The sequence below is a fragment of the Melanostigma gelatinosum genome, assembly GCF_949748355.1.
Source record: "Melanostigma gelatinosum genome assembly, chromosome: 6".
NCBI classification, from domain to species: domain Eukaryota; kingdom Metazoa; phylum Chordata; class Actinopteri; order Perciformes; family Zoarcidae; genus Melanostigma; species Melanostigma gelatinosum.
Genome location: NC_136639.1, coordinates 25,346,343 through 25,359,629, shown reverse-complemented (window position 1 = coordinate 25,359,629; position 13,287 = coordinate 25,346,343). Strand labels below are relative to the sequence as shown.

At 43.0% G+C, this 13,287-nt stretch overlaps 1 protein-coding gene across 1 annotated transcript in view; it reads right to left on the bottom strand.

The window, feature by feature from the left end:
* Positions 1 to 1,256: 1,256 nt before the first annotated feature.
* Positions 1,257 to 13,287, bottom strand: part of unc5db (unc-5 netrin receptor Db) — a 225,222-nt gene continuing 213,191 nt past the window's right edge. The window contains exons 14-17 of the mRNA XM_079269905.1: positions 9,900 to 10,049; positions 7,148 to 7,312; positions 4,378 to 4,556; positions 1,257 to 1,803 (exon numbers count right to left, since the gene is read on the bottom strand). Of these exons, the coding sequence (XP_079126031.1) occupies positions 1,542 to 1,803; positions 4,378 to 4,556; positions 7,148 to 7,312; positions 9,900 to 10,049 (756 nt within the window). The 3' untranslated portion in view covers positions 1,257 to 1,541. The remainder of the gene's footprint in view (positions 1,804 to 4,377; positions 4,557 to 7,147; positions 7,313 to 9,899; positions 10,050 to 13,287) is intronic.

The window sequence follows — 13,287 nt, the reverse complement described above, 5'->3', positions numbered from 1 at the left end:
TCCAAATCCCACACACTGTCCCTTTAAGTTTCACAGTTCAATGTTTATCTTAACTGTAACTGATTTTGTTTACCTCTGTGGTATCGTCCTTTATGATGATTCAACTCGGAGTGTCAGTCAGTACTATGTGCCTCAGTGGCTGGCACAAAATGTGTATTGCTTTTTAGATTTCAAGCTTCACGTGCTCAGAGCGTTCTTCCCCTCATTATTCTGCACTAAGATGTGTGTTTATTGTGATTTAAACAGATATGTAACCAACAGTATTCCTTTTTTGTTTTGTTTGTTGTACAATATGCAAACTCCCAGTCTGTGTGCACATGACCTCTGTGGCCATGAAATGTCAATGTGTGTGTCTGCATGTGTGTTGGGGGTTGAGGGGTGGGGAGTTGGTGGTGGAGGCAGCCGGGTGTGTCAGGGTCTGATATGAGGTCCGTGTGACGGGTGTTAATGGGGGCATTTGTGTGATAAGACGCGGCATGTGCTCCCTGCTGTTGCAGGAAATGATGTTTTACCGCTTCCTCCCTCTCTATCGCTTGGCGAAGGAAACTGTAATGAACTGTAATGCCACGGTTAGAAATCTCACTCTGCCACATTAAACCACAACCATGTTTTGATCCGTAGCCTATACCACATAGTAGACTGGGGCTCATAATGTCTTTTTTTAACTTGTTTTCCTTTTTGTGGAAGTGATCACACAACACTGGTCGTCGATCAGAAGTGTAAACTTCCTATCGACTCGATTTTTTTGAATCTTTTGTAAGAGATGAAAATGGGATAATTTCAAAATTCTTGGCTTTGAAAGTTCACAATCACAACATTTAAGCAATCAGCAGCTTCCTTTGAAAAATATAATATTGGACGTCAAAAAAAGTAGCTTCTAAGTCCTCATTCATTCGTTGACACGGGGATGTGGTGTGTGTGGGTGGGGGGGGGGAGAGAAATTAGATCAGGTGTCTCTGAAATGACGCCACAGTTGTATCACCTTATTTGCATCTCAGAACTTCTATGCAAATATGTCCAGCGTCCAGCTGCTGTGTGGACCACTGGGAAAAGGAGGGGAGAGGGGAGGGGACGGTCCCAGGGGAGGAAAGCTTCTCCCCTCTTTTCTAACACAAATTCAGAAAATACTGTAATGTGCACTAAAGGCTGGGAAATACCCCACTCACCCTCTGAGCTGGAAAATGAATATATATATATATATATATATATATATATATATATATATATATATATATATATAAATACGGAGGGGCAGCTTTGACTTAAAAACAACAACAGATACATTAAAAATGAACTTAATATGAGTGGCAAGGCAGAACAAGATTTACAGTCCATCCTCAGACAAGAGAGGGGTAGATCCACAGCAGGTACCGCCTCACCTCCATCCGTTGCCATTCGGTCAGCATGTTGACTGCTCGCGCCGTCTACTCACAACCTCTTGACCTTCCAGCGCACGGCCGCAGTGTGTCATCCATCACCGGCTGTGTGCTTTCGCAGATATATGCCTCAGTTTGTCAGTTTTCACTCTCTCTCTCTCTCTCTCAGCCCGTATATTCAGGAGCAGAGTCCTCTGTCGTCTGACTTGTTAGTGTGCCCGTTCCGCACACGCCGCCCGCCTCTATGTGATTGAAGTCGGACTCTGGCTCATCCCGGTCCTTGGGGGAGCTCTTGGAGTGGATCTTGCCGATCTCCTCGAGGGCGCTGGCTAGGGAGTCGAGGTCAGCGGTGTCCTGGTGGCGAGCCTCCCACAGGCTCAGTATGACCGCCGACGGACTCCGCTGCTTTGCAAAATAACCCAGGTTTCTGTAGAAGAGCACACAAAACTGGATTAACGAACCGCACAGGAAGAGGTCACGTTTCAGGGACAGAACACAGGGAACACGCTTGATATCGGCTTCAGATATGGACCGTGTCCTTGCTGACACATTTATCGTGTGAAAGACACGAGTCAAACTGATTCTGTAAATAATTTAAACTGTCCTAATTTCTTTTGAGAAAAAGTGTTGAGGGTGATTTTGATGCACAGAAAACAAGGCCAGTATTTCTCAAACTGTGGTGCTTCAAGCAAAATGTTACTTTTTAAACAAATCTTTCCTCAAACAGCTAGGCACTGTATGTTTGAAGGTAATAACTCCCCAGTGAATGAAAGCATTCCCCAGTTAGTTTGCATGCAAAGCAAACAAGTGGAACAACATCACAACACAGTGCAAGCTCTTTAAAGGCGGGATGGTTTGAGCAGTTCATCAACATTATTTTTTTCAAAGCGTGCGTGGAGAGACTTGAGAGAGAGAATTGAGCAAACAGCTTCCAATGTCTGGTCCAGAATACAGAATACAGGTTTGAAACATAGGATTTAAATCCTACAATTTAAACGTAGGATTGTAATTAATATGGGTGCTGCTACAAGGTAACTACTGGGAATGTGTCAAATGATGAGTTCCTGGATGATGACAGCATTTTCACAGCTGGAAGGCACAACTCACACTGTACTGTGATGTGACCATCTTCACTATGTTTCTTTTCCGTCGTCTTTCATTGCATATTTAATCTTGAGCTCATCCAGAAGAAACGGAAAGCAATCAAGTGAAGTTACTTTAATGGTGTGACACTGGGATTAGTCATTGTCTGCTAGTGAAAGCACATGTCAACCAGTCAAACAGTGAGGCTCATTGATGTGTTTTTCTTAAAAACAGACGATGTATCAAATGATATCTGTAAATGATGTCTACCTTGGACTTAATAAAGTGATTCAGAAGGCTGGCTCTGTAATTGCCTGTAGACTCCTTTGAAGCCGTGGTGGAGAGGAGGACGCTGAACACACGGTTATACATTATGGATAATCCTGACCAGCCTCTCCACAAACTGCTGGACAGACAGCGGAGCTCTTTCTCCAACAGACTGATGACAAACAACTCTCAGCTTCATCATTTCTGTCTGAACTTATCCATTCAACTTGGTTTTGCTACTTCAAGTACCTTGCCCATAGTGAATTTGCACACCATTTTACTTTTCACTCACAGGTTGCTGCCTGGTTTAAATTGTGTACGTGAGTAATAGTTTGGTATATTTAGAGTGTATTCTTATATATTCTTTATATCCTGTGTTCTAAAGATATCTATCTCTAGTGTTCATATGTATATTTACTGTTCTTAGGTACAGCTTTGATAACCTGCTGTTGTAACACAATCATTTTTCCATCCACCAACTCAACCTCAATGTGTCACATTCAGAGATGTTGTCATAAACTGTGGAAGCTTTGAGGGATTTAGATGTGATTAGATTTTGAAATACCACAAATTACAATTACATGCTGTAAATGGTACAATTGCAAATTAGTGCTGTGAGTACTTTGCGCAGGATGAAGTGATTAACATTCAAATAATACTATAAAATAAATAAAACATATTATAATGAATACACTGTATTCACATTACCTGACTTTAATAATATCCACTTGTTATATTTCGGTAACTAAAAAAGGATTTAACACAAATCGTCTTGGTGCAGTAAACAAAACCATCTGGTTCCACATGAAGACAAAACAAAAGGTATGACCTTTTAAGACTATCAAAATATAGAGAATAAATTAGCATCACAAATGAGGGCTAATTATTGGCAAACACAGTCTGGTTGGGATTTAATTATCAGGTGCTGCCAAAATGAACAGAGAGCTTGTTGCTACGCCCGACGCAATGTCTCCATGTATCATGTAGCGCTGGATCCAGCTGGGGGCAGTGTTTCACTGCTGCTCCATGATGCCGTGCAAGAGGAAAAACAAGAAGCAACATAAAAGGCTGCAGCCATTGGTCACATAAGGCTCAGTTCAAAGCCGCCCAACTTGGAGAGGAAGGCTTATCTGGATAATTTGGAATCCCGAAGGACTCTTAGATACTGGCGTTTCATGAATCATGCACTTAACAGGAGATTATAGTTGCCACAGGATCAGAGCGAGCAAACACTGGATTGAGTAAATATTAGCTTCTCATCATTAATGCATATTCCAATTTGATAAAAAAAGGACAAACAGGTGATGAACAATATATGTTCGACAGACCTTGACAGAAATGCTAAAGATGCATTTGATTAACTACATTATTCCTTTGAAGGATATCGTGTTATGAGGCCCAGCACAAAAACACAATGCCCATGCTGTAAGCATTCAACAGATAACACAATCACGATGTGCTGGAGAATAAATTACCGGTCCTGTCTCCTCACACAACATGGAGTACATAAGGTATCTCCATGTAGAGCCACATTCACGAGGTTAACAGCGCTCGCAGCAAATGATGATACTCGTTGGCGGCGAGGCCAACTCCGGAGAGAAAAGATGCAGAGACCATGCCATCTCAGAGAGGATGCACTTCACACGCTCACCGATCTAAGTGGAGCTTCTGGGCTAAGAGTTGCCAGTCCTTGCCCTTGGCGTTGGCAGTGTCGAAGGTGGCACAGATCCTCTGGCGGATGGACGAGGGGATTTTGAAGGCCTTGGGACCCGTCTGGGACGTGATGGTGCAGTCTGTCTGCATAAAAAATGGAACGGACTCTTTTTCAGTCTGGAGGAAAAGAACAGAACAGAACAGACACAGGCTCGAATTAGACCGGGGTCAGATGGGATTTTTGAAAATGTGGCGTTGTGCTTCTTGTAACCGGCTTGGAGAGCCAGATGGACGGAGTTTATTGGGTCAGGATTCTTCAGGAAAGGTAACATTTTAAAACAGTGCACAGAGTGTCTTTTAATTATCAAACTCTTAACCCCGTGGACTTACAATGTGGCTTTAAATGTTTGGAGTTGGTTCCTTTGGGTCATGACAGGCTGTGGTCAGTTTCAATTCAGACCAGTTACAATGGATTCCAACAAGGTTGGTTCACGCTCATCGGAACGCCGCCTCCTCCTCTTCCATAGGTCATGAACACTCTAAACCAGCTCACTCATTGGCTAGAAAGCTTGTTTGTTTGTCTGAATCTTATTATTCACTGATTGGCTCCCAGACATATCAAACACTTCCTCTATACTCAACATAACTTCAAACGCATCCATAACAGTATTTAATCATATTTAATCATATTGTTAATCAATAAGAATCTAAGTTGACATTCTTTGTTCTACTTCTACAAAGAAGAAAACTACAAACTTTAAAGGGACAATTCAACCCCAAAACATATTTTTCCTCTTACCTGGAGTGCTGTTAATCAATCCAGATTGTTTTGGTAGGACCTGCCGAATGTTGGAGATATTGGCCGTAGAGATGTCTACCCCTCCAACACAATGGAACAAGAGCGCAATCTGCTTGTGGTGCTCAAAGCGCCATCACAATACATCTGCAAAACTCAGCAGCAACGTCTCTTTCCAGAAAACACGACCCGGTTACTCAAGATAATCCACAGACTGTTTGCGAGCAGTTTCATGAAGGAACTATTTTCTTTCTACCAAACTAAACCCGCCTACCGTATCACCATGCAGAAGGAAGCCTGCATCTAGTTCCATTATATTCCCTCCGGCCGATATCTCCAACACTTGGCAACTCACACAAAAACAATCTAAAAAAGAAAAGATTTCTGGAGGAAACACATATTTGCTTTCTGTCCCTTTAGGGCACCTTATTTAAGATACAGCCGGGTGAAGCGGCGGCTATCCTGAATTGTCCCTTCAAGGCCACCTTTCAAGCCTACGGGCGATTATGAGTTTGGTGCTCAGGACTTAGGGTGGAGTATTACTTCACTTTTTTACACTGTCTGATGTGTTTATGCAGGCAGTGACTTTTCCATCTGGCCCTTCAACAGTCAATCATTGACTCTCGAGTGCCCTCTTCCTGTTATATCTCACAGTTCAGCAGATATCCCACCGCACATCCAACTGCACCACCAGCAGTTTGAGTACACACACTAGACAGCTCAAGCATATACGTCACCTCCTGATGTTCCCTTTCAATTCTTATTTCACTGGCAGACAAAGAAACCCCGGCCACAGTTGAACAGCGAGCTGGAGATGGAACCGAAACAGGAAACACATGAAGTCAGCTGGGGATTTCTTCATTGTCTGCCAGTAAAATAAAACATTGTCTGTGTCAGGGCTGAGTGGCCGTACCCTCTGCACATGATCCACACAAAGCCAAAAAGATCTTACGCTTGTCTGCGATGAAAAAGTGCAAAGCATCAGGTCTCTGCGGATGGTAGGGGACTGTAACGTGTCTCAATGTTTCTTAATGATACCTGAATCACGATGAACCAACTCCTATTGTTTACATAACGGTAGCCATCATTAATCAGTGGGACAATTTGCATTTTCATTTGCCAATTTTCTGGAAATCTGGCTAGAATGTGTGCTATGATAGGAACTTAATGGCTCGTGTTGATGTGGAGCACCTCTAAAACCGCTGTGTTGGTGCTCTGCATGAGAATGTTGTTGACCCAACTTGGCGACCCACAATGTAGAACAGTGCGGCCCCTCGTCGAAACAGTCACATGTGTTTACTGTTTGTGTGTGTGTGGGTGATGATTTGTATTCTACTCACAGCTCCTATAAACGCTTTTATTTCTTCCTCCTATCCGTCAAACCCAAACTAATCATGAGGGTCGGATTAAAAAAGCCGTAAAAAAAAGTAATTACAAATCATATTTCACCTGCGTCTGACTGACAGTATCCTCTAGTTTTGGTGGCCTTGAGGTGTGACAAGCATGTTTGCGACTGCTTATGAAAAAAGCAGTTGGGTAAAATCAATGAATAACACTCTCTTCTGGTTTAACAACTGCTGTCAAGGTGCTCTTGAGTGAGGATTTCTACCTCCTAGCTGCTCCAGTGGAGCTGCTCAGCGGCTGACGGGAGGCCGTTGGCTCCCAGGTGTTAATGCATGTGAATGCGATGCGGGCTATGTGCCTGGAGCTCCCTGGACAAATAAAGGTCAATAAAATATGTGCGGCAAAACGTGGTGAACAGCTGGATCTCTGTTGTCTGTGTTGAGCATAAATCTGTGAAGAAAAGGAGAGAAAGTAAGAGTGTCCTCCTTGCTCTATTAATACACAATGCAAGGTCAGGAGAGCTGGCCTCTGCTTGTCAGTGGAAAAGCTCCAGGAAGGTTATATAAAGGTTGAGTGAGAAAGCCAACCCCCCCCCAATCCCCTCTCTCCCACAGTTCCGGAGCCTCACCTCGGCCACTGCCGTGTAGACCTGCAGTATCTGCTCGTGGCCTTTGACCTGGCGCACGCTGATTTTGCAGGAGAGCTGGGCGGTGGAAGGGCTGTATCTCTCCAGAGAGAAGGCACAGTGCAGGGGCTGCTGGTTGCTGCACCACACTTGAGGGAAGGAGAACTCCTGAGGAGGCAGAAGGAAGAAAGAGGGGACATCGGAAACTGTGTTGCAGAGATACTGATATGAAGATGCTAACCAGCTAGCCACGGGCCTTCCCGTCTTGTAATACCACTTGCAGCTTTGTTAGTTTGTTTATTGGCTTGAATCCAAAGTGGCAGAAAACTACTCATATTTTTGTTTCATCCACCCCGCCACCAGGACACCACTTCGCCAGGAGGAGGATGGGCGGTGGCTCCGGGGGACAGACCTTCAGTTGGTGGCTAGCTGCAGCAATTAGCATTCAGCGAGAGCAAACACCAGCGCAAAAAACAAATCATAACATACAAATATTGTGGATTATTGTCCTGCTGTTAGTTAGTACCCATTATCCGTTATCCGTAACCTATTCCTATTTAGGGTCACAGGGAGGGCTGACATCACACCTACAGGCAATTTAGAGTCATCACTGACGCTAAGCTGCATGTCTTTGGACTGTGGGAGGAAGACGGTGAACCCGGTGAGAACCACTCTGCAAGTCTCTGCAAGACTCCGTCTCTGCCACATCAAAAATGACCTGCAAACGATTCTTAGTGAAGGCGGCGGCATTAAAAGCGGCTTGTCGGTGTGCCTGGTGATGACTTAACCCCTTGTGGCTTTGATCTCGGCTGCCCAGTGCAGCTCACAGCAGCAGATAATGGAGTCTGGGAGCGGTGGCGTAAGAAGCGGAGGAGGAGGAGGAGGAGGAGGAGGAGGAGGGTGAGGGCGAGGGGTGATGGACGTGGAAAGCTCGGATGCTCTTTAGCACTAAAAGCTGACTTGATGTATGGCGCAGCGCTCGGCTATTATTCTACACCTGCTTCGCCAAAGCAGGCCTGCGGTGCCTGCCTGCCATCCCAAGTCCCTCATAAATAAGGCCGCAGAGAGGGTGGGTGTCTTTGAAACAGAGCTTTCACCCTGTATCAAGGTCTTTAAGCAACAACAGCGTTACAGCGGGGACACAGCGCAGCTGCCCTGCGAATGGCAACAACAAGGTACAGAACAGCATTCACCGACCACCGCGGTGCATTCAATGACTTTAATCTAATACTCTTTGCATCTTAATGCTCCTGCAAGCAAAACAAACACAAAGCCATTACTCTCAAGTCACGTCCGTCCTTGTGATCCTCAGGAGGGAAATGTGGGTGACAGCAGGATGCACGCTAAAAGAACAGCTTTCAAGCGCAAAAAGGTGCAGACAAACACAAATATAAAGCGAATCAAAACCAGATGAATGTTGAGCTGAGCCGAAGAGAATCATTTCCATCAAGCCAAATTTGACTTGACTTGTCTTCTCTGTAGGAGCCCATGTAACAACAATGGGGGACAATCATTACAGCCAAACACTGTATGAAGGTTGTTTTATCAACCTAGTCGGGCTGTAGCTGTATAACTTAGCATCACATTCGATTAACAAGTTCAGCTGAAGCAAGTCAAAACAAGCACAAGTAAAACCATCGGTACTATCATGTCTTAAAGATCTTGATCTGTCTAGCACGTTTATTGTATTGGAAGAGAGTGAAAGAAAGTTGCAACTTCTTTTTTTAATACAATTTAGTTTTTTTACTTTCAACACAGTGGCGATGATGTAATGTATCTATTAGTGACTATGTGGGATTAATGAGAGACGAAGTTGACCGTTCTTACACTACAAACTGGAAGTGCAAAGCCTGATATTGTATATTATATATATTATAAATACATATAAATAGGTTGACTCACTTCAGTGGTTCAGCCCTTCCACTTTATACAAACTGCTGTTGTACTGTGCTGCCTGGTGCATATTGGTCATCGTGCTCATTACGCTCTGCGGCGCTTGCTTTGCTCAACAAGTGCAGCTGACGTTAGCCACATATAATTACCGTGAGCCAAAACCTTTGCTATAGTTTTGAATTAGCCACCACCGTAAATTTACCTCATTCATTGATGCAAAACCATGTCTCACAAATGATCTTTATAAATGAAATAGACATGTTACACAGCAGTTGAAGAGGGCCTATTGAACCTTTGCGAAGCCCCACCCCCTGCTGCTACTCCATCAAACAGTCAGAGCTACCATGAAAACCGCTTGGCCTGATGTCGCCGGGAATCAGACCCAGTGACTTTATTAAGCATTAAGAACTATATAGAAATAGCCAATCTTGTTGGTCTTGTTTGCTTATGTAGGTCAAACAGAGGCATCCGTAATACATTGTGACTGTTTGATAACCAGTTAAAAACACCTCGTAATAGCTTTAAATATTACATCAAATATATTATGATATATTTAACTGTTTTTTTAATTTATGAAAGAAGAAGTGTATTTGTGCTCAAATAAGAGCTAGTACACTGCCTGTTTCTACTGAAAAGGGTTGGTGCATTGGGAAGTTAAAATTTGTATAATTTTGTTCTTCATGAGTGCCTCATTAGAGAGCGGTACCAGATAAATGTTACAGTAAAATACGTCCCACAACACAGACAGAGAATCTCTAACTAACAAGCCCAAACACCCCTTTCTTGCAAAAATAGCACTTCAGCATCAGATCTGTGTTTGCATTTAATATCTTGCTGCAGTTGTTAATGCTGCCATGGTTACCTGACATGTGGTAAAGGGTTTGATGCTCCACAGGAACTGGGGAACATCTTGGATGGACACCTGGAGGCTGAAGGTGTTTGCTCGGAAAGGCAACATCTTTGGCTCCTCGAGGAGCTGACCCCCTCTGGTCTTCTCTGCAGCCACCACTCCCTGGAAAGGAAATGAAAGAAGGGATATAATGGAGGTTAAGGGGTCACAAAGACAGAGGGGATAAGAGATTGTAGAAAAGACAGTGTAGCAAAAAAGCGAAATGGGTAACACTTTATAATAACTACACACTATGAAGCATTAGTTAAGTATGAGTAAACACTTAATTCATCCTTTATAAAGCATTGTTCCTACATTAACACTCATTAGTATGCAATTCATTGCAACAGTTATAAATGTTTTATTCTTGATTAATAAACTCGTCTATTATGTGTTTCATGATTGTGTTTTCATACTTCATAAATGATGGATTCCCCATTTGTAAATGACGTATTATATAAATTACAAACCAATTATTAAGGAGTTGTGGATGGTTAATGTAAGGAACAATGCTTTATAAATGATGTATTAAGTGTTTACACATACTTAACTAATGACAGTAATAACTAATGATAATGCATATCAGCAGAAACACCTGTTGCAAATTATTTTCTCAGTCACATCCACTAATTGACTTATCACAAATATTAACACAGAAAACAGTCTCCAGTGAACAAATCATACAACTCGCGCTCACATTAGCATCACATTTGCGGCCTCGACGTGACAGATTGAAGCTTGAATGTAATGCTGGGGAAATGCATGCGTTGGTTGGGGGGGGGGGGGGGGGGGGCGTCCATCTCCCAAATTGAATTTGCGATGATGAAAGAGCACTTTGATTGCCGCTTGCAGGTATTCATCTGTCATCATTGTTCAGTGTCCCGGTGGGATGGTTCTGTGTCTGGCCCGTCTATCCTTAGCCATCTCAATCACAAAGGGAAAGGATGGGGAACAGGGCTGTGACGAATGCCAGGCCACACTGATTGATTCTGAATAAGTGTCGTGTGTGCAACAGCTTGGTTGTGCGTGCGTGTGTGGTTGAGTGTGTGTGTATGCACTTTTATCACACTTGTGTTTGCAGAAAAGCGTGCCTGTGTCATATTGCATATTGTTATCGCTGTAGGTGTGAAAACAATCAACTGTTGGCAAAATGCAGATGGAAGACGCTCACATGAAAAATAAATGACAGACGGGGGAACCTGATGGGGGAACCTGAAAATGGCGTTCCCCTCTGTCTTTGTCCTTCAAAACAGTTGCGACACTGAGCGGTTGGACATTCCGTCGGTTTCACCGCGTAGCATGTTGTGGCGCAGCTAGCTTGGATGACAGTCCCCCTCGCTTGATCTCATTTCAAGCAGTCAAGATGCCATGACTGAAGTAGTGTGGAGATTGTGATTGTGCTGATCTGCTGTGTGACACATCACACACACGATTGATGTTTTACAGCTAAGGGAGTGTTGCAATGTCAGCCGGGAATGAGAAATCCAGTTGTTAGGAGTCATTTTGAGAGTCCAAAAGTAAAAGTGATGTTCATTTTCTGCACAGACAATGTTAGGTGACTGCCACCTCAGCAACTCTCTCGCCAGTTACGGGGACTTTCGAGAGCCCTTTAGTGACACATCGAGCGACTTCTTCTGCAGACCTCCTTCTCTCTTGAAGCAAGTTGCTGATATTTCTATAATACTCTTGTGGCTGTGTCTCTCTGGACTGACTATGTTCACTGAGTGGGGGAGGAATGAGCTGTCAACCAATCCCCATTGTTTGTTACTGGAATACGCAAGTTAGGTGACAAATAAATCAACGTTGACTTCTTGTTTCACACAGTAAAAAACAGCCCTGCGTCTGCTTTTACGGTCTTTATAATGACAGACAAAATAATTTTGTAGGGCATCAAAGAATTACAGCAATATTTTCCGGAAGTAGGTATACGGCTTTAGCTACTTTCCATTGAAAAATTGACAACACAGGTTGGAGTACCTTTGTGTACATGAATGGGCATGAGAGTCTGTCTGAAAGCCGTCTACATTTGGTTGAAAGCGTTCAGGAGCTGTGTGATTGTCAAACCACCCGAAAAGAGTAAAATGTTGTCCTAACTGCACTTCCAAGCAAATCGTGTCTTGGTGCTCCTGTGCTGTTTGAAAGTATTTAAATTAGATCAAAAGATCAATAGCCACACACAGTTACAGTAAAACTACTAGCATCTTCACAGAGTTGGTGGTAACTGAAGTTTTAATGAATGCCTCTACACCTCATTATTCTTTTTCTCTCTGCAATTGTTCTGCCTACTGTGTTCTTGGTGCAAACGCAACATCTCTAATTTCCCACATGGATAATTGCAATCAGATGCAAAAATGTGCAAAACTTTATGGGCCTGAATGTAATCAGCGCAATATCTTTTGTGAATCGGACCTTGAGACGGGGCACACAGCAGTTGCAAGTGATGCGCAATTCGTGGTGCTTTCAGTGGCTGCAATCCATTCTGTAAATTTCTGTGTTGTTTTTTAAAATAACTAGATTCACTTTAATGGCATTTTGATGACTATGTTACACGTCATTCTGGACATATTTATAAGCAAGAGCTGTTAAAAAGTAGTTTAAAAGGGAAATGATGCCACTGCAGTAATGGCATCGTGTTCACTTCCACCCACAACCCAGTTTAGTCTGTACATTGAACTGCAATGGCTGTGTGCTGAGCCACAAGGGCATCGTAGTATTCAGAGCCATCTGTCACGGCAAACTGACGTGAAACACACTCAGAGAAATTACAACTAACAGACATGTGGATCAGAATCATAGGAGCCTCCATGTTGATGAATATTTAAAATAGCTTAAAAGAAAACTTTAAAATGGGAATTTACAGTAGAGAACAATGTGTCACATTGCAACTCTCAGACTGTGTCCTGGCGCAGGTGGAGTGTACTTTCCAGTCGTTTTTATTCTAATTTTCCCATGTAGCATACAGCTATATTTTAGAACAGTTAGCAGATGTCCTGAAAGCTGCATTTCTTGTTTCCACATATTGCTTAGCTAACTTGGATATATGATGTTGACACGTTTCAAGGTATGGCAGTCATGTTGCTTGGTTAAAAGCAACATGACTGCGTCATTAAATCACCAACGAAGCATTCATGTTGCTTTGTTAGTGATACCTGCTCCTAAAAACTACGTTCCAACACAACTAAACTGCATTCCAAATTACGTTTCGAGGGATACATATGTCCTCCCGGATTACAGTCTCCGTTTTAAACACGTGGTTAATGTTGGGAATTTATATAAAAACGCAACAAAACAAGGTTATATTTCAGCAAAAAACCTACTTGGATATGTTTAATAAAACATAAATAACGTAAAATATGTATAT